General features: G+C 43.1%; 5 protein-coding genes across 8 annotated transcripts in view; 2 read left to right on the top strand and 3 right to left on the bottom strand.

Annotated features, from left to right (window-relative positions):
- LOC128880184 (myogenesis-regulating glycosidase) overlaps window positions 1–11,388 on the top strand; it is a 14,265-nt gene extending 2,877 nt beyond the window's left edge. The window contains exons 2-11 of one of the 4 annotated variants that reach the window (XM_054129977.1): window positions 719–999; window positions 1,336–1,572; window positions 2,186–2,461; window positions 2,547–2,635; window positions 4,510–4,721; window positions 6,605–6,741; window positions 7,721–7,939; window positions 8,019–8,129; window positions 9,189–10,184; window positions 10,270–11,388. In XM_054129977.1, coding sequence (XP_053985952.1) covers window positions 719–999; window positions 1,336–1,572; window positions 2,186–2,461; window positions 2,547–2,635; window positions 4,510–4,721; window positions 6,605–6,741; window positions 7,721–7,939; window positions 8,019–8,129; window positions 9,189–10,184; window positions 10,270–11,176 — 3,465 coding nt within the window. In that variant the 3' untranslated portion in view covers window positions 11,177–11,388. Of the gene's footprint in view, window positions 1–718; window positions 1,000–1,335; window positions 1,573–2,182; window positions 2,462–2,546; window positions 2,636–4,509; window positions 4,722–5,762; window positions 6,076–6,604; window positions 6,742–7,720; window positions 7,940–8,018; window positions 8,130–9,188; window positions 10,185–10,269 lie in introns of those variants that run through there. The other 3 variants (XM_054129976.1, XM_054129978.1, XM_054129979.1) reach the window with 3 other exon arrangements.
- Window positions 2,689–4,301, bottom strand: LOC128880189 (nucleoside diphosphate kinase homolog 5-like). Its single transcript, XM_054129988.1, has 5 exons — window positions 4,044–4,301; window positions 3,350–3,745; window positions 3,140–3,278; window positions 2,888–2,976; window positions 2,689–2,829 (listed from the first exon to the last, which is right to left on the bottom strand). The coding sequence occupies exons 1-5, from the start codon at window positions 4,299–4,301 to the stop codon at window positions 2,719–2,721; spliced, it is 993 nt and encodes a 330-aa protein (XP_053985963.1). The 3' UTR covers window positions 2,689–2,718.
- LOC128879891 (uncharacterized) lies at window positions 11,375–14,308 on the bottom strand (the record flags this gene model as incomplete). Its single annotated transcript, XM_054129444.1, has 5 exons — window positions 11,375–11,909; window positions 11,986–12,309; window positions 12,411–12,779; window positions 13,602–13,923; window positions 14,007–14,308. Coding segments are annotated over 5 exons (1,644 nt in total), but the record flags the coding sequence as incomplete, so codon positions are not given.
- On the top strand, window positions 14,165–17,549 carry LOC128880187 (pickpocket protein 19-like). The gene is made up of 8 exons (XM_054129986.1): window positions 14,165–14,991; window positions 15,471–15,671; window positions 15,748–16,002; window positions 16,315–16,426; window positions 16,509–16,785; window positions 16,857–17,010; window positions 17,087–17,187; window positions 17,256–17,549. The coding sequence occupies exons 1-8, from the start codon at window positions 14,750–14,752 to the stop codon at window positions 17,402–17,404; spliced, it is 1,491 nt and encodes a 496-aa protein (XP_053985961.1). The 5' UTR covers window positions 14,165–14,749; the 3' UTR covers window positions 17,405–17,549.
- LOC128880183 (huntingtin) lies at window positions 17,472–27,503 on the bottom strand. The gene is made up of 15 exons (XM_054129974.1): window positions 27,273–27,503; window positions 27,021–27,201; window positions 26,668–26,946; window positions 26,460–26,601; window positions 25,815–26,390; window positions 25,147–25,739; window positions 24,748–25,061; window positions 23,359–24,669; window positions 19,248–23,283; window positions 18,951–19,156; window positions 18,700–18,874; window positions 18,201–18,614; window positions 17,970–18,130; window positions 17,817–17,904; window positions 17,472–17,750 (listed from the first exon to the last, which is right to left on the bottom strand). The coding sequence occupies exons 1-15, from the start codon at window positions 27,359–27,361 to the stop codon at window positions 17,652–17,654; spliced, it is 8,664 nt and encodes a 2,887-aa protein (XP_053985949.1). The 5' UTR covers window positions 27,362–27,503; the 3' UTR covers window positions 17,472–17,651.

The raw sequence follows: 27,503 nt of genomic DNA, 5'->3' as shown, positions 1-27,503 counted from the left end.
ACGAAAATACTGTCTTAGTGGTGGATTTTTTTGTGGAGACTGGCGGTCAAAATATTGATTACTGCTAATGCATATACTCTCTCCATGAAAATACTGTCTGAGAAGGTTTGGGATAGTATTTGGTGGGGTCCGACAGTATTGAATAGTGTCAATGTATATGATGTCTAAAGTAGATAAAATGATAGTTTACAAATATTCTTTACTTACTTCAGCATTAATTTTTTAATACATTACGTATTACAATTATTAATAGCAGGACTGATTTCTTATCGCAAAAGAGTGGTCTTCGTAGAAAAAAAAAATAGAAGGAATAAAAATATTGAACAGGACCATCAAGACACCACGAAGAAGACAAGCAATTTATTTGGATGAAAACTGCTACCTTCAGAATGTGCAACTTTAAGTCCTCGTATCAATCACATTTATTTATTTATTATTTATTTCGTAGTCGCTGGACATTTAGGAAACGATACGAGTTTATCCGAATTCGATCCGAGAGATCGAGTTTTCGGCTCCGTGTCTAAAAATTTCCCAATTCGGACCACTGGCGCGGCAGTGCGGTCAAGACGATCTTTCTCGTACCACTCGGTCCGAACTGACCGCACCGCGCGCAACTTTAATCAACCTTAACTAACCAACTCCCACGACGATGGTCTCTTTTCATCGCGTCCCCTCTTTCTTCTGTCACGCTCTCTCCATCCTTATTCTCTTTGCACAGAAAGTATTACTCTCAATCGTCGATCCCTGGGACGTCAGAGTGGCCAGTGTCGATCCGGTCGGCTTGGCGGAACGACGAGGCGTCTCTTTGTCGATTTCTCCGCTCCAACAGAACGAAAGTGCCTCGCAAGAGCCTCTGTCTCCGGGTAGAACTGTCAGGACCCCGTCACCTTGGTACAAACCCGCTCACAGCAGCGTCTCGGAACACTCTTCTACCGTCGGAGCCACGAAAACGAGCTCTGCCGAACCCACCTGGGTGAATCCTTGGTATTCCCCGACCAGGTAAACCGTAGAAGAGTTTCCTTTCGCTCTGCGAATACGCCCAACATTTTCGCCGATGCTTAAACTCCAGCTTCGTTCAAGCATCGAATATAATTACATCGGAAATCAATTCCCAATAACGTGGAACACCGCGAGTGGTAAACACGCGGTACGTGAACCCTGAGACGAGTGATTAGATCGTAAAACACCTTCGTCGTTAAAACTGTTGCCCGCGTCTTGCTTTCATAAACCGTTTATGATAAACGTAACGCGAGCTAGCGCCGATGCGTTCGATTTCCCAGGCGTTCGAAGCATCTCGAATAATTATCAAGGACGTTTCTTTTAACGTTCGAAAAGGTCATCGATTGGTACGCGATCCAGTTCACCGGAAGTACCACGGAAACCAGCGAGAAAGAGGGCGCAAAGCGAGGCGAGAAACCCGGGAACAAGCTCCGATCTTCGAAATGACCAAACCATTCCGGACGACAATGGATTAATCGACGCGACACCGGAAATCACGTGCGGTGATTCCGATTACGAGCACAAGGCTGGACCAGTCGCCAGAGTGCGTTTCGAGAACAAGAAGCGAGGGAGGTAAAGCTTTTCTTGAAGATTCGTTTGTTTCTTTGTTTTATAGCCCGCTGTAGTGTTTGAAATCCTACTTATATTTTTCTCCTATCATACATCGCCTAGCTAACACAGTATTTTTCTTTGCCTTCTCCACTTCCTAAAACCTTAACTTTCACTTTTCCATGAGGTCTCTGTCCATCAACGAACCCATCAATTTCCCACCCTCGACAACCTTTTTCCCACGCCAACCGACCTCGGTCATTTCAATTGTTAGAAACCTAGAGTAAGAAGTAAAAGTGTTAAATAAATGATTCGTTAAGATTGTTCCTTTTCACTTCAATCTGGTTCTCCAACGATAGAGCTATCTTTCGCCCATAGTATTTCAGCCACAGGCACTTATCTGATTTTTTCTCATATTTTTCCATTACTTTATTATTTATATTATAAGCCATAGGAGCTTTCTTATACCTTGTATTAGTATTCGAACCTAACCCAATCATGAACAAACCGGGGTCGGGATTCGAACCCGGGTTCTCCGCGTGGTAGCCAAGCTACGCTACGCGTTGCTCCACTGTCCTCTTCCATGGATAGTTCTGGCGGCGTTTCACAATTTTTTCACGATTTTTCGCTGAAGCAGGAGTCACACTTGGGATTCGGAAGCGGATCGCGTCGATGGGAAGAGTCATCTTTACCCTTCGAAGACAGTCAGTCCGCCCGGTAATTTCGAAGACGATAATTCGTCGCACCGGGAAGAAACTCTGACGCAACAGTCCGCGGAAAGTTGTGCAGGTCCCGACGAGACGAATACCGAGGAGAGAGGTTGCAAGTCTACCGAAAAAACAGAACCAGTCGGTCTCGGATATTTCGAAGACAAAGAGCTGGTGAACGTCGTGCAGAATTTGGTGACGTCTAGGTATTATTATCGAATGTCTCCTTGTCTCTTCTACTTGTATTTCATCGTATATTAACGCGGTCCATGTGTCCATCCTGTCCCTAAGGTACAGTCCCATTCTGCCCGGTGGGCCACGAAAATTAAGCAGAAGGACGTCATGTCGACGCGAGTCTACGAAAGAAATGGACACGATAGGTAAAACGACGTTTCGTTTATTACTAACGCATAATTTATACACGTTTAGACGAGCAAAAGTCGTCGTTCGAGATATCTGAATTTCACGTTGGAACTACAGCGAGATCTTGTGGCAGTTTAGGCTTGTTAGGGTTGTTCAAGATCAACCAATTAGCGAGCCATAAGACAGGGTCTGCAGGTTTCACTTTGCAACACTGTAAGGCGATGTTTGTTTATTGTTTTTATCAATTGTTGAGTAATTATTCGTCTCACCAAGGAAAGAGCTTCCACGAGGACAGGATTCATTATTTCCGACAAGTAATCGACCGCTGCTTCGTTTCTCAACAGGGGCTCGATCATAACTGAAATAGAATGTCGGGAGTTGGTCGTGGGTTTTGAAAACTCGTTAACAGTTTAACGTCCGCTCACGGAAAAAAGAAATAACGGCATTGAAACACGCATTCTTACAGCGAAACTAAGACATTATTGCTGTAAACTAGAAATTATTGGTCAGTGTATTGTTACGTTCAGGGAAGAAGAAATGAATCTCTCTTTCGGCCTCTTCTCGAGTACTGCTTCCGTGAACTGCGTTCTTGAAAGTCTCGCCTCTCCTGCCGAATCGTGCTCTTATACTGTCAGGGTAATACAAACGAGCCTCCGTAACCTAAAGCACGCGTTCGCGCCAATAAGAAAACACTTGTCAGAAAACACAGAGAAAGAACATCTGGAAATTACCTTGGTTGGACCCATAAGCAATCTCCACTCTTCCACGCCGTGACGTTTGGCTAAAACGTGAGCGATTACGGGACCGGACGCCATGTAGGCAACGAGGTGCGCGAAGTTTAGCTGTCCATACTTGTCCGAATAAAACTCGGAGACTTGTTCCGGCGTGAGCTGCAACCAGCGCGTCTGGTAAACCTCGAAGCCTTCTTCGAATATACGTCGTTCGATTTGCTTTCTATAGGCGACCGCTTCTGGCTTTATGATCGCTAACGTGCACTCGATATCCGGCTTCTCCTCGACTTCCTCTTCGCAGACGCAAGGCTCGAAGGAAAACACCGGCGGATGCCAAACTTCCTCCTCGGGCTCTCCGACGAGACACTCGCACTCTTCACGGCTAACGAACTTGTACTGTCGACCGTTGGACGGACCACCGACGAATCGTTATTATTAGACTGCGGATTTGTATGCATTTATAGGGAACTTGAATGTGCAAGAACCTACAAAATGCACACGGTATACAAGAATATAAAAAATATCGAGAGTACGGTAATTATTAAGTTCATATTATAATATTTCCAGAGTGAAATAAACTCCTATTTAGGTTCAATTTTTGTAGGCACGTTTGTCAAGATTTTATTTTGCATAATAGATCCGCAGTCTAGGTATTACGTATCGAAATTTTGTAGTTTGAAATGGTATTTTGCACGAGTACCGTTCTAGGGGAACTAGAGGTCGTCGAGCTCGTCAGCAGTTCCCTGTTACCACTGCAAATTGTAAATCCAAGAGCGGATCGCGAGGAATCGACCGGGTCCCAATCGTCCTTGTTCGAGACCGTGGCGCAGCTCGATCGTCTCGCTATGTCTTTCGTTGGACGACACGACTTCGAACATTTCCTGAAAAGCGTCACCGTTTCCGGGACGGATGGGTCGTCGTCGGCGTTCTTCTTATCTACGCAGTCGCACATTTTCGCGAGTAAACGTCGGTTCCTCTCAATTTCACTCGCATCTCTTTGCTTATCATTTATCAGGGTTATAAATCAGCCGTGTGACATCGATGCAATGACGTTCGAAACAAAATAACGTCGGTAGAATCGTAACGTGGGTGAAGTATCTTTATATTTGCGATGGTACAGTGCTTTGCAAAGTATGTAAAATTAATTGACACTTTTTCAGACGACCCGAAGGCGACGGAACGTAACAGCGTACCTGTACCAAGTACTCCTTTAAAAGAAACAACAGAAATCATCGAAGACGGAACGAAGGAAAGATTCATTCGTCTCGAACCAGCGGCAAGATTTCGCGCAGCAGCGGATATACGTAAAACGAGTGTCTCGATGCCGAGCAATCTTGACGAGATGGAAAATCTGCGGATCGGCAGGCAAAAGGTGAGCCCAACGATTAACCTGCGCTCGAGAGGTGACTCACCGCTAGATTTCACGCAGCAAATCTACCAGCGATAATGTTTCTTTAGGTTTAGGTTGTTTGGAACTCGAATGAAATAACAATCGGGCTACATCGAATCAATCTAACCATAGCGTTCGTGGCAATAGAATGGTAAGAAAACATCTCGAGTTGCTGCTAGATACAGTAAAGTCTCTATAAATGCACAGGCTCGGGACTGACCGTGTGCGTTTATCGTCGACTTCATACTGGACCCCTCAAGAGGTGTACACACAGTGGTGGGGATGGTTTCTATGCAGTTATCGCAGACCAATTTGTGCATTTATGGAGACATTAGTGTACCAAGAACTCGAGATGTTTCTTAGCATTCTATTGCCATGGATTCTAAGCTATCTAGATTTGAGAATAACGTCACCTTTGCCTCGCCGACAATCATTTTATTGACACTTCGAGCTCCAAAGAAATGAAACCTAAAGAAACATTAGGTATCGTACATTTGCTGCGTGAAACTTATGGTGACACTTAATGAAACTTAATGGTGACACTTAATGAAACTTATGGTGACACTTAATGAAACTTAATGGTGACAGTCACCTCTCGAGTGCAAAGGGTTAATAGCGTCGCTAGATAAGTTTTAATAATAAATCGACTTAGCGGATCTGTTATGTACAATATTATCCACCTTTTTATTTGAAGGCGAGAGGTTTTGACGAAGAAGAGAGGTCCGAAAAGAATTCGATTTTACCAGCGCTAAAATAAGAAAGCATGTTGTATTCTATCCTTCTCCAAAGAATAACACCCGACCGATCAGTTTATAGTTTGCCGTTACACCGAACCCCATGTTTTGTCTACGGGTTCCTCCTCGTCACGCTCGAGGACAAAGTCAAACCGAATACCTCCTTCGAAATAAGAGTTGCTTATTTCAAGACCAGTGGCATACAACGACCTGTTTCGTGCGAATACGGGATCCCTGTAAATGCGAGGCGTGACTAGCTCGCATTGTGATAGAGACTGACAATAACACGGCGGATAATCGCCGCCAGTGTACGGCTACTCGGTGGATTAAGAGCAGTGTTACGCAGTTGCGCAATTCCGACTCGTGTTTACTAAACTCGGTGAAAAAAATTCGTAGTCACGGCGTTTCGCTCCTCGGTGAATCTTGCTGGCTAGACTCGGCTGCTTAACGGATAAGTTTTCGAGATGTTGCAACGAGTGTCTGTTCGTTACATGAAATACGTGGACGAAATGAAACCGCTGTTGTCCATGGATAAAACGAATGATACAAACAATAGGTACAGCTCGATCTATTCTTTGGTAAAGACTCTCGCCGAAGGTGAGGTAGGTTCATGTCCAGTTCGTAAAGAGTGTACGATGAAGACAGGCAACATTTTTATCTAGATAAACAGTTCTGTTAGGTTCCTTACGAGTTCGTACTCGAAATCAGTTGGGTAAATATTAACGGTAAATGTTTGCACTGGTGATGCAAAGTAAAGCAAGTCGGGAACCACGCTCGATTTTGCCGTGGATCTCGAAAAGGGTGCGCGGAGTTTTATTACACCGTTCCTTCTGATTAACGATACATAATTTGTTTACCGTAAGACACGTGCGCGTAGCTGTCGAAACGTTTCCCTAATTCGCTCGATAACGCCATTTTATTCCCGTTCCTTCCGCGAGGCAGCTGAATTTCTCGGCGATTGCGTAATGTTTACAATCGTCAACCTGTGCAATTCACCAATCCGCCATGCCACGCGTCTCCACCAACGTAGTTCCTCAATGTCGCTCGGAGCGATCGGTCTCGACTACCAGAAAATGTAAAAGAGGCTACGGTATCGTTCTATTTCTGACGCGGTCGATTAACAATTCGCAGGTGACTCCCTCGAAATTCAGCAGATCGGAGAGCGGTGACAGCAGCAGCGTGACGTTCAGCAACAGCGGTTCGACGCCCAATGGAAGCCCGCTCGGCTCGGAAACCGAGGAGGAAGCAAACGACGAGGAGATGGCTAAGTAAGTAACAAGTTTACTGACCAGTTCACTGACAACACCACTTTACAGAGCGGTGCATGGAACGATCACCTTCGGATTCGACCTTCTTTATATCGCCTTAGGGTTATCGCGTTACAAGTTTCGAGACTCGACCGTCGTGCCAGTCGATCGTTCGGCAGCCTGCCATTGAGGACCGTTTGTAGTTTTAATTTGTAGTTTTAGTTTGTAGTTTTACGTGTGCCGTTTTCTTTTTCTCCGACGAAAGCGAATTCGATTCCTGGATCTTTTGTTAATCGGCAGATTCATGCGCGTTATTTAACGTTGTATTTTTGCGACGATAGAAAATAAACAACTTTGTCGATGCAACGAATTAGTGTAAAGATACGAGTAACATCGTCCGACACGAATTTTGTGTTCTGTAATATCCACTGAAAGATTCTTGTAGCGTTCCTCGTTCTAAATACGAATCTGGAAACCAAATTGCTCCATCGCTATCAGTCTTCGAAAAACACGAGGTTTCGTAAAATCGGACAATCTTGAAAATATAACACTACTTGAAAACTACGAACGCTAGAGAGTACTATTTCGTCTTGTAAGATAGAGGAGTGTTTTCTGAATATGTAGATATATTTATTTAGAATTATCTGCTTCTTTGAAGGCCTGTAAATGAACACCGAAATTCAAAAAGGTGCTAACGGGGGAAGTTCGCACGAAATGCTTTTGTATTTTTATGAAAAGTTATTTACCTATTTGGAATATGCTATATTAGATATACATATATATATATAGATATCGCAAAACCTAAAAATAGTTCAAATTTGTTGGACAGATATAATCTGTCGACGCGATAATAACTCAACGATTCTGATTACATTTGCAAAGTTTAAGATACCGCGATGATTCCAAGATACGACGTCGGCAGCGCTGTATCGCTGCAAAGGTAGACAAATTAATTCAAGCAATTACTAAAAATGTGTATATAACGTAAATGAAATTGCAGAGTCCCGTTGCAAGCTCCTCCTCGAAGGAAAGGCAGAGTAGTGGGACCAATGATTAGTCAAAAGTTGGGAAACAACTCGTTGGACCTTCCCGGTGGACAAAGTGCGAGCTCGACGATAACCAGCGTTAATAGCATTAGCAGTTTGCTCAAGGAAAAACTCCAGTTGTCCCTTCCACAAGCTCTGCGTAGCAGCAAAAAGAGACAGAACGCCGATTATCGGTGAGGTGAAAATAATCGTTTGCGTGAATCGATTTTAAATTAAATTTTTGAGCGTCATGTTGCATAAAATCTTTCACAGACTACGAGTTTTCGTTGGAATACTATTTCTATGCGTCGTTTTCCTCGTAGGATTTGCGCACATTTATTACACGCAGCACGTTCTGCAACGAGCCTACTTCGACAAATTTCGGTGAGCGAACGGTTACGTACATTTTCCTTATTCGGTAAAGTCTCTATAAATGCACAAGCTCGGGGGGACTGGACTGGTGCATTTATGGTAGACAAGCTTCGAACGTAGAGAAGGACAGTAGAGAACGTAGAGAATAAAGAAGACGGGAACGAAAACACCAGAGTCGGTGAGACAATTTAATGGAACGGTGAAACTTTTTTATTATCAACTGTTTTGTTGTAAAACTGTTACCATCGTGTTCCTAACATTTTTCTGATTAAAACGAGACCAAACACGATATAATTCGAACGATATTTACCAAGTATCTTTTTTTTAGTCGGTGTTCTACGACAGTGTTTCTCAACCTTCATGTAATCGCGGCTCGGTAAATTTTGTCATGTATATATAAGGATTAATAACTATTAATTATGGTATAATCATAAAAAGTATCGATCCACATCTCCGTATATAAAACATAAAACAATATCAAGTTTCCACTCGCGGCCCGGTGGTTGAGAAACGCTGTTCTACGATACATGATACATAATAAGTTGTTACAAGTAAATATGTCGCGAATTACGTCGTGTTTGGTCTCATTTTAATAAAAAAAATGACAGGAACATGATGGTAACAGTTTTACAACGAAAAAGTTAATAATAAAAAAGTTTCACCGTTGCATTAAATTGTCTCACCGAGTAATCCGATCCCAGATCACGTTTACACTGCGCTCGAACTTCTGGACCCATCAAGGGGTATACCCCCCCAGTGGTGGGAGATGCTTTCAGTGCAGTTATGGTATTTGTGCATTTATAGAGACTTTACCGTAATCCTTAAACGTACAGCAACCAATTTAAAATAAAACTAGTAAGAAAAGAAATAACAGGTTAACATTAAATAAACTTTAATTTACGCAAATTCTACTGTAATAAACATATGTAGGAACGTTAGTTAAGTATTTCTTTCCCTAATGTTTATTAATAAAATGAATACATGAAGTTTTATTTTGAATAGTTTCCTGTATGAATATTTATTATATATTATTTTAACGTCCCATGGATTACAAGTTCGGCTCGTTTCCAGGTTCAATAAAAATGAAAGAGTGATGCACGTGTACAGCAGCACCGGAACCGAAGTGATCGCGGCACGTCTCGGCGAAGGAATTCCTCCCGAAACCGGAGTCTTTCAATGTTTACCTCACCATCAGAAGCAAGACTCGGTTTGCCTCGAGTGGCTTCAACAGACTCGTTTATATCTAGCTCACACAAAACACGAGGACATGCACTGTTACCACGTCACCTGGCAAAGCCTCAATCCTTACTACAATCCTACGGATTGCTTCGATTGGTCTTCGAAGAGAGGACACTGGTACGGCGCTGGACAGGTTCAGAACATACCTTACCCTCTTGAACGCGGCCGCCTGGACTCGAGTCCTTTCATCACCGGCGATATCGCGAAACATCCGTTCGGCAACGTGCTGAAAAGGTACTTTCTAAACTCGAAGGGCGCGACCATATTGGTCGATCCGAAGACGCCACTTTACGTCTCCATCAACGCAAACAGGAGCAACGATTTCTGTCTACAAGCTAAACACGATGCTTTCGCTTACATCAATCACTTAACGCCCCTACCGCAACTGAATTACACGATCTGCGCGACAGACAACATGAAGAATTTACATTCCTCCATGGCGGAGAAGTCTTTATGGGACGGCCTGAAGCCGGACGAACTCCACGCGGTTCATTCGCTGCTCTCCGAACCTGTCTGGCAAATTGCACCGACCGACGAAGCTGCGATTTACAATTACACCGAGGATGTTATAGCTCTCGGCTTCTTACGGCAGGGCCACGTTTTGTTGAGCGAAGAGTGGCAACCCAGTACAGGTGATTTCGTACTGGACGAAGAACGATTCCCCACTATGGAAGAAACGATCAACATTATTCATCGTCGAGGGTTCAGAATTGCATTCACCATCCAACCGTTCATATCTACGGAATCCGTAAACTTCAAGGACGCTGTCACGAGTAGACTGTTGATTTCCGAGAGAGGCAGCGACCCAAGAATTCCGGCACTGACCAGGTACTGACACGCTCTCTTTAGACAAAATGTAACATTCCTTTTAAATGTTTTGGAATACTTGTATACCCCTAATCTTGTTCCGTAGATACAAACACAGCAACAGCGTCGGAGTTTTGGACATCACGAACAACAAAACCTTGCCTTGGCTGCAGACCAAGCTCGATAACTTGATCATGAAGTACCACGTGGACTCGTTTTATCTGGACTTAGGTACCGCGCAAGACATGCCTCACTATTACAAATGCGAGCAACCGTTGACTAACCCAGATCATTACAAGACGCTATTGACGAGAGCGATTCTGGGTTCTATGCCAGTGATTGGTGTCTCTGGTGCAATTTCTAGACCCCGCGCGCCAGTCTTCGTATCTCTTCCACCGTTCTCTTCTTCCTGGAAGGCCATAAAAACTGTAATTCCAACGGTATTGACCTACGGAATGATAGGTTATCCGTTTATTATGCCAGGCGCTGTTGGCGGAGACGTAGCTTTGCCCATGTCTGATAACAATCCTGACAACGACTTCGAAGTGAGCCTGCCGGATAAAGAGCTGTACATCAGGTGGCTGCAGCTGTCCACGTTTCTACCGGTGATACGTTTCACTCATCTGCCTAGCAAATATTCGGATGAATCGGTGCTAGAGATAGCCAAGAGGCTGACAACCTTGAGACAAAAAACTGTAACACCGTTGCTGAAGAAGTACGCAAAGGAGACTCTAGACACCGGTTTGCCTATAATCAGGCCTTTGTGGATGTTGGATCCAGCCGATCCAGCTTGTCACGTTGTCGTGGACGAGTTTTCCGTGGGCGAGGAATTAATAGTGGCTCCTGTTCTGTACTCGGGTAGCAGACAGAGGGAAGTTTACTTGCCCGCGGGAGTATGGAGAGACGGCATCGATGGCAGTCTCAGGAAAGGATCGAGATGGATTCACAATTACAGGGTGGCTGAAGACAAAGTTGCGTACTTTGTGAAAATGCCCGATAACACGAGATTTTAATCGGCTGATTGAATTGATTTCGTATGGTTTTACAAACAATTATCCAAGGAACAGATCCGAGTAAAAGATCGAAAATAAAAATCGGTAAGGCCAAAATGTCATTGAAAAATATCACTAGGTTTTTATAGGTTAGCGAGAGCTGATAAGAATATAAGTTAACGCTCCGGAAGTATTTATTTCTTTATATTAGGAAATATATTTATTTTATTCTATATCGTGTTTTTTATTCCCACATACGTTGACTGTTGTATAGGCCAGTAGAAAATATAGTTTATACAAAACTAATAGACGAAAAACATGTTTCAATGAAAAAATCCGTATCGCTATAGCCTCAAGTATATCATTACTCAACCGTACACGATACGTGATCTCGTCGTTATTCGATAGTCTCGAAACTCTCGAGTCCTCAAAGGGTAGTTCCCAGACTGTGTTTATCGTCGTGTTGCTGTTGCTGCCGTTCTTCGGGCCGCTCGACTATGCCAGAATGGGATTGCGACATGGACGACGATAATCTCGGAGAACAAGCGTCCAGGAACTTTTGGAGATTGCAGAGTTTCTTGACCTCGTCCTGGATGTGATTCAAATGATCCGATCGAATTAACTTCAACATGCCTATGTACTTATCCTTCGAATCACGATCTCCTAAGCGCCATAGACAGCAGTCACCTTGGAGTGCACGCGTTACCTCTATATATACCTCACGTGACGTTAACTCTCGATTCGAGTCAGCGTCCTGAAAATTAATCGGTAAAGTACGATCATCATCTGAAATCTTTACAATATTGTTACAACGTAATTCTCTTTTAAACCTTTTGCTGATCCGAGGTGTTGCCAAATTCTTTACAGATGGCCCGGTCGATCACGCCAAGGATGTGATTCTTCGTAGCATGAAGATCAAGATCTCCACCAGCGAAGACGTTCTTGCCGGTTTCCTGATCGTCGTCCTTAACTATCATCTCGTAAGCCGTATCTTCTCTGATGCATTCTCTGCCCGTTACCGACTCATCGTCTGGCCTGCAAACGGAACTCCGCCGAGCTATGGATCGTTTGCTCGGTTTACAGAACGATATATTTTCGGTTTCTTCCTTCCGACAGTCTTCGTCGGAATGGACTGGTAATGCCTTGTGCTTTGTCTACGTTTCACGATAAGATTATGACACACGCGAATAAAGATAAAAGTAGTAGGTAGTACTTCAATTAGTAGGTAGACAATTTAGAAGGCACAACGATTTACCGGGTCTTCGGTATTCTTGCTTTTCGACAACGTCTGCGGATCGGTAACTTTCGTCATGCACGATCGCACCGTAGAAAGTTTACTCGATAAAGCATTAGGTTTTCCTTTCGCCTGCGCCTCTCGTTCCTGATCAATGTTTCCCAGATCTACGTTCTTCGATAGGTTCAATTGAAAAAACTCTTGTTCCAAATCGATGTTATCGTTGTCCGAATCATTTTTCTCATTTGTGGTTAGTCTGTTCGAATTTTCAACGGGCTGCCTTGAAATTCGCGATTGCGGATTTCGCGTGCGTCCCTTTCTGTTGTAATAGTCGCTTCTCAGCGGGACGTTGCTGTCCACGTCAGAGTTTCCTGACGCGCCTGCTAGCATCTGTCAGGTACAAGAGTACATTTTCAAATTAGATATTTCATTGATTTATTCCCAACCCAGACAACAAATGGTAATGTAGGAGCCTAAACGAAAAATAAGGCACAGTCGACCGCTTTACCCACGCGACCAATCCCGTACCTTACGTTTCGTGTTCTTGTTTGACTCCTTATTGTTGGGTATGGGAGGCGCGGATACTACACTCGGCTATCCTGAATTGACATTCATTCGCCCTCGAATGTCCGTTTTCTCGGGTTTCGCGTCTCAACAACAATGCGCGCCGCACCCTCTTTCGCGAGTGTACTCCCCTCTCTCTTTCTCTCTCGGGTTTCGCGTCTCAACAACAGTGCGCGCCGCGCCCTCTTTCGCGAGTGTACTCCCCTCTCTCTTTCTCTCTCGGGTTTCGCGTCTCAACAACAATGCGCGCCGCACCCTCTTTCGCGAGTGTACTCCCCTCTCTCTTTCTCTCTCGGGTTTTGGGTCTCAACAGCAGTGCGCGCCGCACCCTCTTTCGCGAGTGTACTCCCCTCTCTCTTTCTGGAACGTTGTTCTCTCTCGACGCCTCATTGTTGCCCGCTCCACCGTCCTTCGCGTGGCATTGTTGTTCATCGTCACTGGCCGGTCCTCTGCCGCTGTAACCCCCCATCCCGGACGAGCCCCCATATGTAGGAGTCTAAACGAAAAATAAGGCACGGGGATTCGAAGCCACGATCCTCGGATCCACAGTCGACCGCTTTACCCACGCGACCAATCCCGTACCCTACGTTTCGTGTTCTCGTTTGGCTCGTTGTTGGACACAGAAGGCGCGGATACTATAATAATTACCTGATAATTTGTCCATAGACCGTCTTTCCTGTATTCGTTCTTTGCGGTGTGATCGTATCCGCGGCAACCGTCGACGTTGTCGTTTATCGTAGAATTTATAAAGCCCTCGCGTATGGCTGAGAACCCCTGATCCTTGTTTCCTTGCTGATACCGGTGACTACTCGATTGCCTTTTCTTCGCATGGCGATACGCGTTCGTCCTCGCGTGACTGCACGGAAACGACTTCGACGCGATGCTGTTCACCGACTTCTTCGTCGTTTGAAGCGGACTTACCAGAAAGTCTTCGTATCTTTGCATAAGGTCATCTACGTTGCCAGGGTATCTAAAAATATGTATCACGATTTTGATTTGGTGCTTATATCGTGGACGTGAATGTATTAGTCTTGTACGACAAATGAGAGTTACTTTACTCTTCTGATCGAATGATTCACTGCTTCGAGGGAGCAATGACAAGAGGGACAATGCTGCTGCTGCCCCCTCGTTTTTCTTCTTCGTCTTCTTTCTGGCGATCCGATCTCGTATCTTGATTTGTCGTGGGCGAAGCAGCACTCGGCACGGGTTAAATTACGACACGCGTACCATTCCCTAGAGTGCTTTTCTGGACAACACAGCTGTGTCGTCGAATAGTCTGATTCCTGCAAAAAAAAAAAAAGAAACGTTTCTAGAAACAGATTCTCTAAAAACGAGAAATGAACGCGACCCAAGTTTCAAGATCTAACCGTTTCTATCTGATGTTGCGCCATTGCCTCGACTTCAGCGTTAGAATCTTTGGTAGAATTTACACTGCACAGAATCCCGAGGAACCCAAAACCCCGTGAAACCGAATCGACCGTCGCTCATAATAAGTTTCCTCGATAGATCTTTTCTCTCCTACCGAGCGAGACTACCGAAAGTACAGAAAAACGTAGAAAAATGTATACTTACGTGTCGTACGAAAATGACGTGTACTGGGGAAAGAAATCGATTCGCATGCTTTTCTTCTTCGATTTTGAACGACAGAGTAGGCGACGAACTCCGCTATCTGTTCCATTAATCTATTCCATTTCGTTCATAATTAATAGTCGCGTGCCGTGATTTCGCGTGCGCTCGACTCGTCGAAAGAACCAACGATTCAGTTGTAAAACAACGTCAACCAGCGAGAGTAAGCTATGTCAAAGATACCGAAGGAACACGATTATTTCTACAACGAGATACTGCCGGATTTTCGAATCCGTGAGACAGTCATCCTGAACGAAAAGAAATCCGTGCTAACGGACGATCGGACTCGCGTTGGCATGCAAACCATCAATCCAAAATCGAAGAGTGGAAAATACTTTGTGGAATTCGCAAGCGGTTCGACTATACATGGCTTTAAACATTTGGTGGCGCCTCATAGACATCCCATAGAAAAGTAAATACAGTAATGTCTCCGTAACTGCACGAATCTGTCTACGATAAATGCACGAATGTATACGATAACTGCGCAGAAACCATCCCTACGTCTGGAGGGCAGTGACGGGCAAAATCGTAGGCTTCGAATAAATCTGAAGTTTGCCGATATGTTTATCTCGTTTCCTGTTTTGAACATTTACCAAAGAAGGAAACGAGACAAACACATAAGCACGGCGAGACATACACAAGTGCTTCGCTACATCCATAATCGCACAACCTGTATATCGATAAACATAAGGCACACAACCTGTATAACGATAAACTTTAACAATTGTCTCTACGTTCGATGCTCGTCGGTAAACATCAGTGAATATACGAACTCTACGATAACTGCACAAGGTCAGTCCCCGAGCTTGTGCAGTTATGGAGACATTACTGTATCTTTTCGTCAACCGACACCGTGAATGCAATCACATTCCTATGTCCTGTTCGCGCAAGGATCCTGGCGGTTCTGTTCATCTTTGGAGCCCTGCTCTGCTTGATCTACTTGTCGTTCCTGTCCTGGGATCGATATCAAAACTACGCTACGGTCATCGTAGTGGACAACGAACGCGACCAGTTCGAAGTATCAAAGCCGGCTCTATTTGTTTGCCCGGTGCCGAATGTAAACGACAGCAAGCTCCCAGATGTTTTCAAAAAGTAACGCGAAAATTAAATGAAATTAAATCGTTTCGTTTCGAGGCGTGTTTCTAACTTTTGCGGGGCCTTTGCGCAGACACGGTGTCGAGCACACTTCGGAAGCGGAACAGTTCTTCGCCTTCCTCGCCAATGTCAATTACCAAACCATGTCCCAAACACCTAACTTCGACAAGGTACCGCCAAACAAGTGGTTGGGCATTCTTTACGATTTGCGAAGATACCTTCCGCGTAACGTCGGTAACGAAGAGGATCCTTTAGAGGCATGGGTAGTGACGGAAAGAGGCTTCTGTTTAGCGAAGAGGAACGTCTTCGCGGTCTACGCTACGTACGAGTAAGTATTAGATTGGCCCAAAAGTTTCTTTCGTGACTTGCGCTCAATTATTCTGCGTGGCAGTGTTTATGCAGGAAATTTTTGTTTGTGTTTGGGTCCTAAATTCACCTTTTAAGCTTGGCCATTTAATCCGGCAACACTCTGTATAAATAGACAACCTGATCTCTTGAATGTTAATATTGTAACAGTAATGGAGCAAAATGTGCTAACTTATTGTATCGCTTATTAATGAAATTTAAGAAACTTCTTGGGACAATCTAATATTTTTCATCGACGTATGCAATCGGTACGAATGTAACTCTCGTGTCCAAGGTATTGGATGAGCAACAATTGGACCGTCGTTCCTATACCTACCAACGTATCCTACTATGATCACAACGACGACCGTTCGCAAAACTCCGTTTTCGCAATGTACACAGCGTTGGTAAAGATTAAAATTTCCCTCGGTCGAAAATCGTACCGTACAGGATGGGATTAGTAATGGAAATTTACTTTGCTTCGAACAGCTCGCCGTATCCGATCCTTTCGAAGTGTTACTGTACGACGTTCCCACGACAAAGATCGTGCCGCAATTGTTGCAGCGAATGATCATGTCAATATCCGCGATCAAGACGGACCCGACCGTCAAAGAGCTACAGATCAGTCAAAGAAAATGCAAATTCCACAACGACGGTGGTTTAAAAACGTGGCCGGTCTACACGAGGAACATGTGTAAGATGGAGTGCAGGATGCGAGTGATAGAAGACCGTTGCAAATGTCGGCCGCATTTTGCCAGGCCTATAGGTCAAGAAATGATTTCAATGCACCGATTAATGTAGTTTTAAAACGTAAATTGAGAAACGATATTTTTGTAGAAGGCGTGAACGTATGCAACGCGGAGCAGCTACGTTGTATCGGTAAGATAACAAAGGACCTCTTCTTATTCGAACACGCACCGCATTTCTGTGACTGCGATCCAAATTGCGACCTTGTTACATACCAGATATCGGAGAAAGATGTCAACGAACTGTATGTATCGTTATCCACCCTTAATGAAACAGAGAATAGATGCACGCGTAAAAATAAAATCGTTTAATTGCTTCAGGAATCAAGTGCCGACCAACTCGTCGTTTGTTAATTTAATCGTCGAACTGCCTCGAATCGTCTATCATCGGTCGCTGATGTTTGGATTTACCGATTTCTTAAGTAGGTAATCGTGAACGTAAAACAAACTCAATCACGATCGAACGCATAAATATAATTTTGTGGCGTAGCTGGCGTTGGCGGTGCCGCTGGATTATTCCTGGGAGCAAGCGTATTATCCTTCGTGGAGATCATTTATTACGGCACGTTCCATATATGCTTCTACCTGAAACGAGTGAGCCGAAGTTACAACAAAGATAAGACAGTTAATTTATCTTAAGCAACAAGTAAACCATCTTTCTTTTCTTCTATTGGGAAAAAGTAATACAAATGAATGAAAGGTATTTAAAAAATATTGTGTTTATTTCAAAACAAGTTGCATCTTCCTGACAATACACGATGTAAAATAAATATCGTCACATACATTCACCTGTACACCGCGCAATGATTGTACATCAATTTACATTTACACGAATACCTCTCATTTCGATGTGGACCTCACTTACGGAAAAGGTCAACAAGACTAGCTAAAACGACGCTAAAATATCACCGAACGATGTTCCAGGTTCCTTTGCTGCTGCTTCGAACGTTTCTACGAAAGCCTTCTTCTGACTTTCCTTGGTTAACTAACAATCAAAAATGAATTATTCAACTTTGAACTTTCGTCAGCTGCTTCTCGCGAAATTCCATACCTTGTGATAGAAATCGGAAGCTGCGATACAAAGTATCTTTTTATCCTCGTATTCGTACTTGCCAATTCTCGATTGGACGTATGGAAATCTGAATATTTCGAGTGAAGGAGACTTTCAGCGAACGAAAGAGTTGTTTAAATCGTGAAAGGATACAAGGCTCTCAACCATTGATTCGTAGATGCGCTAATGAAAAAGCACGACAAACACCACGTTGACATCGTCACGGGCAAACTTTGAATAAAATTTGGCAAACTGAACACGACCCAGTCTTGAAGAAGTTCCATTTGCGCACAAGTGCACGCTCTCTCGCAGACCTGTGACAAGTTGTCATTTCAAATCGTTACCAATTAACAGTACTACCTTTGTAATATTAACGATACAAACTTTGAAAACAACAGCGGAAAGTAATCTCGGGTGTGGTTGCTGGGGCGACAAAAATTCTCCTATAACTTTCGTCAATATCTCAGACGGCGGAAAGAAATCCCCTAATACTCCCGAGAGAACCGTGCAGAGAAGCTCCACTTCCATCGTATGTCCTTTCCTGATCTTGTCGAAAATTGCGGAGGTACGCTCTATGGATCGAACCAGTGCTTCCGGTTCTACATCTGGTAGCGGCTCTTCAATTTCCGGCTGATTCAGTCTATCTGCTGCGTCCGTGTACATACAAGTCAGCAGCAATTGTAAAGCTGGCAATGACAGCATAGGACTTGGTTGCTTCAAACGGTCTATCGCGACTTTTACTATTTGCTCGGCCACGTTTCCGATCACGCTTTTGGTTACCACAAGTCGCTCGAGGCCCTGATAATTAGTCCAAAATAATAAACGCTTGCAAGTATCCATAGAATAAACATACATGGATACACTTGAAAAGAGAACGATATACCTGCAGAAGAGTTTGATGCAGGCTGGAGGAAATGTTTTGGGACGATAGTAAGGTGAGAACCAATTCAAGCACTGCTGGAGCTTCCGCGTCTGGTGGAGTGTCTTCCGCGTGTTCGAGCAGGAAGAACACTAAAGCCCACATCACGCCTTGATGCTCCTCGCTCTGGCTTAATACGCTATATTCAAGAAACAGAACAGAAGAATCAGACGGACGCTAAAGTGTTGCCGTTAAACTAGTCACGTACGATTTACCTATTGGAATCTTGCGCGTCGAGGTGCTTCTGTATATATTCGATCGCTAGAGGGTGTATAATGTTCATGGTTTCCTCGCAATTCGTTAATACGGCGCTTTGTAACAAATACAAGGACCCATGAAGAGCGGCCACTCGCACGGGCAAGAATCCTGATTTGAGACTGACGTCTACCAGTCGTTTAACCTTCTCCAACGTTTCAAGATCCTACAAACACGCAGACAAAGAACATATAAAATAACGACAGGTTTAGAAGTCTGTAATTGGTTTTGTTGTATAATAATATCGAAGAACGTACCAATGGCGTTAATACAGCGGCAGCTTTGCATACAGATACCACCAAGTATTGATGCAAAATAACATTTTCAATAGGATGAATCCTCGAGATCTCCAGACACGTATCTAGCATCCACTGATACTGAGTCCGCTCCACAAACAACTCTGAAATGGCTAGAATAGATTTGACGATCTCCGTAAGCAACTGCACAGGCGTATTGGTTTGCAGAGACGTCCAAGAAGTGTAGAGCTCCACCAAAAATCGAAGACAGGAGTCCAAGTCCAGCGACGAAGACATCAACGCGTCGTTTCTTCTGTTCTTCAAGTTGAGAACAGAGGTGTTAAGTTTGTCCTCGTACAAGTTGCACGACGACCATAGGTAGGATACCGATAACTGACTGTACGTGTACTTGTTCGAGCTTGCAACTTTCTCCACGTTCCCGCGATGAAAAACGTGATCCATGTTCAAGCCACCGGCGCTCTCCAAGTCGTTCATGCATTCGTACTTCCACGCGAGCAAGTCCTGAATCGCGTGCAACTTTTGCGAGCTAATTTTGTGAACCGAGAGCTCGGGATCCCTCGAGCAATGGATCAGAGTGCTAGCTATCGGATTGCCGGGGTAAGGAAGAAGCAAAGTCTGCAACAATAGTCTCGTTATCGCTTGCACGGCTAAGCTACTCGCTTGTACCAGAGTGGGCATCTCCTCGGAAATTACAGTCTCGTTCTGCGAGAGGTTGACAACTCCTAAAAGGGCCATCCATATTTCTTCGAACTGCAGCCGCGAAATCCAGCCCAACAAGTTTATCCTGTAAATGAATTGCTCCAGGATTTCTACTTCCAGCAGAAGATTCGACTCGGATGGTAACAACGGAAAGTAGCATTTGGTCGGGCCAGAACCAACGACGTCCCAGTTTTGCTTCCAAACCAACGGAGGCGTCAAGATGTAAGAATTCACCAATGGCTGGCGACTAATGCTCACGATTAAACCTTGTATCGTATCGAACAGATAACGCGAGATGTTTCTCAACGATCCTTCCTTCTGACAGTGTTCTAACCAAGCGACCAGGGCAGCCATTCGAGCGCAAGCTTTACCGAACTCTTTAGTGTCCTCGTCCTCGAACGCTGGTTCTAAAGCGCGCGCATCTATAACTGGCAAAGAGTCGATCGTCGTTAGTAGAAACTCGACTATTCTCGTTAACGAAGCGGCAGCGGTACAGACCCACGAGTACTTTGCGCTGTCTCCGATAATTTTATTCGGCCCAGGGTGTTTCAAGATCTCGGCCGCGCAACTCAACGCAAGCTTCGCGTCCCTTGGTCTCAGCTTTTTCACCTTGTTCGCATCGGAGTGTATCATCCAATGCGTCAACTCCAGACACAGAACCGCGAACTTGGCAAGGTCTTCTTCGGATCTCATGTCTAATTTCGCCAAGTCGTACTTCGCAAGCTTCGACAACGTTTTCATGTACATTTTCACAGCTGGTATTAACATGAAAAGCACGTCCCAGTACACCGACTCGTTCAGGAGTTCGTCGAACCGAATTACATACTTAAGCTCCTTCGAATTGGCGTTGGATCGCGATGGATTATAGATCTGGTGAGGTTTCGGCATTAATTCGTTGACGTAATGAACTCGTTCCAATAAACATTGCTTAGCTGCTCTGTACAGAGCGCTAGCTTCGAAATTGTAGTCTTTTTCGTTCTGAGCTACGTCCAATTCGAACTTTTGGCACTTTTCGAGGCTCGTGCGTGTACCCAATGTTATACAAGGCTTTAAAATCGTAACGTTGAACTCTTTGCAAGAAAGAATGCCGAGACAGTCTTCGTAATTTAACTCTTTTAATAACTGAGCGGCCTCCGAGGGGTTGTTGCTGGCGTTCGGATTGCAACACCTTAACTTTACCTGAGAGAGAAACCAATTGCGATCCAGCTGAATACTCTTTACGGTAGAAGGATTGAACGGTCTACACTGATCCAGTTCAAGAGGGGACAGATCGTAATATTGTACACCCAGCTTGTTCAATAGACTGACTAAACCACCGTGTTTCTTTGCCAGTTTAGTCGACTGCAAAGTATCCATTATCTTGACGAAGTCATCTTTTGGCAAATATTTTGTCGCGTCTGCGGTGGACGTGGTCAGCAAAATCTCCACTCTTCGACTAGCTATTTTCGCTGCCATTCGAGACAAAGCGAGATACTTGGTGGACAGTAATCTTGGTATCAACGTCGTTAAAACTGCTCCACTTTGCGAGTAATGAGCGCCTTCTATACATTGCAACAGACGCTTAACAAAACTGGGTTGAGACAAGTCCGTGCACTTGGTCGCGATTGCTTGCACCAACAGCCCGCTGGCTGCTGGATTCCTGTGCACAGCCGCTGTCAATAAATCTCTGACGGGAGACTCGATGGCATTGCTTACCGCTTCTTCCGTGTGGTTGACCAGCAACCACGTTAGAGGCTCCGCGTCGCTCAGATTCTCGCAAACGTAATCACAGAACAGTATTATACCACCTTTTCTGACAATCTGAATATTAATACTACTCGGATAATCGGTATTCTTTTCTTCGGTATGCGTAGAATGCACTACGTACTCCGAACGATGAGTGCCGAGCACTTTTGACCAGAAAGTCATTTCATTGTACCCCAATAGAGTCATCAGATAGGCCCACTGACACGTCAATGTCGGACATTTGTTTCCAATGTTCAGCATAGTACAATTTAGATCGGCGATCGGTAACTTCTCGTCGTCTGGAACGTTACGACCTTGAATCATCTGCATTGTTGCGTTCGCGACTTTGCAGTGACTTCCAGACTCGAACATATGAATGCACAACTGCAGAAAGAACGCGAACTGATGAACTAGATAATGGTCGTTTTCCATGGAGTCGACGAATCCAACAAACGTGTCGTTCGCTTTGTGGTCGATCAGTCCGAGAAGACTGTGCACTTTGGAGCCCACTTTACCGATAACTTTGAATATAAACTTAGCCAATATTCTCTCTGGCGGAACATCGATAGACTGGATTCCTAAAACGTTCAGAGGATCCATAGTTCGACTAGAGGCCTCTGAAAGCAGAAACGATTGCGAGAGATCTGTCATATTTGCGCTTAAATCGGAAAGACGCGCCAGCATTGCTTCCTCTTTCGCACACGAAATTAACGATAACAAGACGACGTTGATCATTCCCAACCATCGTTTCAATCGCAAACTCGACGTCTCCACAGAAACTGGCATAACAAAAAGTACTTTTAAAAGAGGATCGACCGGTCTGAATACCGTAGGGGAAATTGCAGCAAACAATTTAACCAGAGCAACGTGAGCTTTCTCCGACTCTATCCGAACTTTTCCAACTGCTAACATAGGAAGGATGGTGTCCATCGTCAATCTGGACCATCTACGCCATTTTTCTTCGCCGTTTCCGTCTCCACTGAATCTAGACTCCGTCAAGCATAACGCTAAGAGCTCGATGATTTGATAGTACTCCGCGAGACGTAAAAGCATCGAAATCAGTACTTCTCTCGTTGTCTCCAATTCCCTCTGTTCCATCAAGTTCGAACTCGCGTTTCGAACTAAGAACACGTCTTCGACCACTGGAGCAACAGCTGGTATGCAATGCGTGAGAGCTGGTTGCCCGCTCGCCATAAGACCGTCGCACAATTGAATTATTTTGGGGATTCCTATTATAGCTTTCGAGTGATTCTTTGCGTACGATAAATGCACCAAGAAATTGAAGATTTTTGGCAGAAGGTACTCCGTTTGCTGTACGTGACCTTCCTCGATAAATTCAAATTGCTTCAGAACAAATCCGATAAATATTCTCTCAGAATCCAGTAAACAGTAATTAACCTTGAGCTGCACCAGCTGGCTCAGCAGCATCAATACTTGACATTGTAATGGCACGCTACTCGTTACAGTATATTGTTTCAACGATTTTATGACCATTGGCTCGAAAAGACGAATGAACGAAGCTATGGAATTCTTTTGATCCGGCGAACGTGATAAATTCTTAAAGGCGGAAGAAAACTTTCTATCGCCTTTTCTACGTAAGAATCCTACCCACCTGAAATAACGTATTTAACGTAACAAAAATGTAACGAATGTAGCCCATCAGATATAGGAACACAGATATACTCACCTAGTGTCCGGTTCGTTTTCACCCCTGCAATTGTTTCCTATAGATTTTATAGTGTCCGCCATTTGCCTTGCGGGATTTTGAAAGCAATGATTATAAAATCCCTTAACGCCATCTCTGATCATAGCAATCCTATCTGTATTTTTCTGGCCGTCCGATTCGTTCCATTGCGCATACACGTTTGTGCTACATAAACATTTCAGTAATTGCTGAACACATTGGACAGTCGCGGTTGGCGAGAGTACGACTGTACTTTGCAGATAATATAAAACCTCTTCCGTGATCTGCGCTGCCTCGTTAAACGATATAATTTCGAGAATCTGAGACAGCACATCCAGAACCGCGTTTAAAAGGGACAAATACATTTCGCTGGCGTGCGGTTCGAGGGTTGCTAAGTAATTTAAATGCGCCGCTTTGAGAATGTCGTACATTTTCATGTAATGCGGTACTGAAACAAACGCACCAATATGTTCTTTTCCAACTTTCAAGCCACCAATTCGTTCTCCCTTCTCCTTCGATTTCTGTTCAGGCACAACTTTTTTCTTCGGGGATAATGCTTGCGTAGACGTCAAAGACGACAATGTCGTTTTTGCACTCGGTTGCGCCAACTGTACTTTGTCGATAATATGAACAAATATATTCAACACTCTGGCGACATGAGTCAATAACAGCTCTATTTGCTTGTCTTTAAACGTACCCCAACTTTTAGACGGGTCGTTGGGTTTGAAATTGCCGAAAGCCAAACCTGATGCTAAATTGCCAGCTAGTAGAATCAAGTGTTTATGCGTCGACAAGTCTAGGCTTATAGGAGATGACGATAGCAGAGGTAAAGCTAAAGATAAAAGATCGTTACTAACAGACGACGGCATCATGTCGCTTGTAAAGTTTGATTCGCTAATGTCTAGCCGGCTACTGCTCTTTTTATGAGACTTTTTCAACAATGTCTTTGGTAAAATGCAATCCCATCCTCTGATATATATCGTAGTGGTATATACGTCGCTTAAATGGAAAAGAGCTTCGCAACAACCGTACACTAAATATTTCGAGGATTGTACTCCAAGAACTTCTGCCAGCATATTGACTACAATAGACAACGAGTATTCTACATTCTGATGACAGTGTATCCCGTTATGAGGATTTAAAGATGCAAATGGCTGTATAGACGTTTTCACGAATAGCTGTTGTTTCTCTTGGCACGAGGATAATTCTGAACTGCTTCTATTTACAACGCTTAAAAACTGTTCCGTGTATTGAACGGCTTTTCTCGTAACAACATCCTCTTGTGGCTGTTGAAAGTGTAATAGAGGAATACTCCTAAAAAAGTGTATCTATGTTAATAAAAAGATACAAAACTTAATAATGGAACAACATAAATTACACTGTAATGCTTACTTTACAATAGCATCCGACGCTGCATGTCTAATTCTCTGGTCCTGATCACCTAATAGCGTTATGATAACATTGACGAAATGTTCTTGGAACATTGATCCTCCAACTATATGTTCTATGGTAACATATGATATCTCGCTCAATAGTTCTACTAATTTAACTTTTACCAAAAAATATGGATTCTTTACTAGTTGAGGTAATGCAGTTAATATAGTAACTCCATACTTATTGTCGACGGATTCCAACAACTCTGGCAGACACAAACTAAGCGCTGTTAACGTCTGTCGACATGTTGTAGCAGAATCATCTTCTAATCCCTATTTTAAGAATGTATGAATCAAAATTCTTTAAACGACAATACGATATTTTTACATTCACAAAAACTCTAATGCAAGTGTTTACCTTTAAAAGTAATTTTATCAAATTCTCTAATAACACACTTTCATGTACATTCTTTTTTACGATCTCTGCTTCGAAGTTTTTAAAAGATCCACCATATTGAGTATACACGGATTTTAAAAAGGTACCGATAATGATCGATATATTACCCCTAATCTGAGGATCTGGATGATTTGCAAACAATAATATATCTGTTATCATTTGTTCGTTTTCGGTAAAATTCGATTCTTTGGCGATTGGCATTAAAAACATGTTCGGAAAAAGTTTTAAAATATAAGCCACGCAGTTTAGAGCAAGAGATTTTACACTAACACGAAAATATTTATCTGGCATTACGTGACCAACATTGCCAGTTAAGAGAAAAGACGACACCAAATAACGACAGCAAAATTTTAGAGGTATGTCAGGATCTGTAACAGTTCCAATGTCTATTTCCCGCAATGAGAAGTCTAAAGAAAGCTTTTTAGGAGAAGCAATAGACGAAGCGACTTCTTCGAAACAATCTAAATCCTTTATAGCGCTTTGTAAACTCGGATAAATTTTCTCTGATTTTTCTATTTCACTTCCAATGTCGCTACCCTCTTCTACAGCTTCATCTGAAATAGATATACCCATAAATGGGTACCCTTCGTAAAATAAAAATATCCTTCATATTATACGCTTTCTCTTACTGTCGATATCTCCGATCTTCAGACCGCTATAATTTTCCATTATCTTTCCTTTCATTTCTATTATATCGCTCGAATCCTCCTTTCGAGTTTGTAAATCCTGCACTAATGAGTGCGCATCCGCGGAATCTAATATCCATTTTTCTATTTTTGGATTTATGTCCGGCATATCAGGTTCGAGTAAATTTAATGTAGATTCCGAATTTTCACAGCAAGCAGTATTAGTACTAGAGATACTCGTTTGGCTCAACGATAACATTGCTTCATTTTGATTTAATGCTACCCTATTATACGTTGTACCTTTATTCGATAACAACAAACATACTAGAGCTTTCGGAGGTGACTTTAAAAGTTGAGTCAAAGTTTCCAAAGCAGCATTTATAACATTATGATCCGAATGCCATTTTGTATAATGTAAACATAATTCGTAAATTTGTAACAAGCTATCTATCTGCACTGTCTCGTCGTCTTGAGGTTCTAAAGGATTGCATACGTAGGGCAATATTATTCTTATGCATCCAAATATACCGATAATCGTAGCTACACGGCTCTCATCTTCGCCTATAGGTACTATAATATCTGTGAGAAGGTAACATTCAATTGTTAATTGTGTCATACTTATACACATAATATCTAAAGAATATTTACCTAAAAGATGTTTCAATACATAATTTAAAAAGAATTGCGGCTTTCTGCAATTTAGACATGTTGTTAGAATCATGTTTGCAGCAGCCCTGCGAAATGCTGCTTGTACTGAACATACATTTTCGAAGAATGCTTTCAACAAGGTCTAAAAAATATAAACACATGCAAGTTCATAACTGTCGCATGGTAAACAGTCTGTTTTATAAATTACCTTGACATCATTGTCTGTCATAAATGGCCCTAAAGCTTTCATAATTAGTGGTAACGATTGAGATAACGTTTCTATTACTGCTTCTTCTGAACGTTGTGCAATAGTTTCTATGCACGGTATTAAATTAGATACGTAAGCTTTTCCTCTTGTAGGACGAATCATATGACTAAGAAGTCCAAATCTCCACAGAGCTGCCCTCAATGTTCTAGCTGGTCCGTTTGCTTTTATTTCATTATAAAGTTCTATCTGAACCTTAACAATATTACTGTCTGTCATGGCCTAGCAAATAACGTGGCTATTAGATAAACATTAGTATTTTTACGATAAGTATTATTAAAATATATGTAATATACCCTTATAATCTTATTCAAAGTTTCATCGGCTACCATTCTAATATCGGATTCGTTATCATTGCACAGCATTAACAATGTTTCGATGGAAAGAGTAAGAACCTGAGAAAACTTGCTTGCCATTTTTACATTCGGTGAACATATTCCTTCCGCTATTGACACACAACATGCTATTTTATCTTTCCTTTAAATTGAAATAAATTTTTCGTGAATTCTATGTTAAATTAAACAAGAAAAAGAAATTAATTCGCGTACCTTGCGCTAGGATCTGACGGAACAACGTTCGATTCTTGAGTTGTATTCAGAGCCTCTATGGCTTTTAATACGTTATTTAAAGTTGTCATTTTTGCGAAAATATATTATCGGTCACGACGTTTCTCACTCTCTAAAAATTAAATTTTTAACGAGTGACATTTTGATAATGTAGGCCGAATTTATGACAGACATTTCGTACGTGTAAGCTACATGCTGCTCGGTACCATATTT

This window comes from Hylaeus volcanicus, chromosome 7, assembly GCF_026283585.1.
Source record: "Hylaeus volcanicus isolate JK05 chromosome 7, UHH_iyHylVolc1.0_haploid, whole genome shotgun sequence".
Lineage (NCBI taxonomy): Eukaryota > Metazoa > Arthropoda > Insecta > Hymenoptera > Colletidae > Hylaeus > Hylaeus volcanicus.
This window is presented reverse-complemented; position numbering and strand designations above follow the sequence as displayed.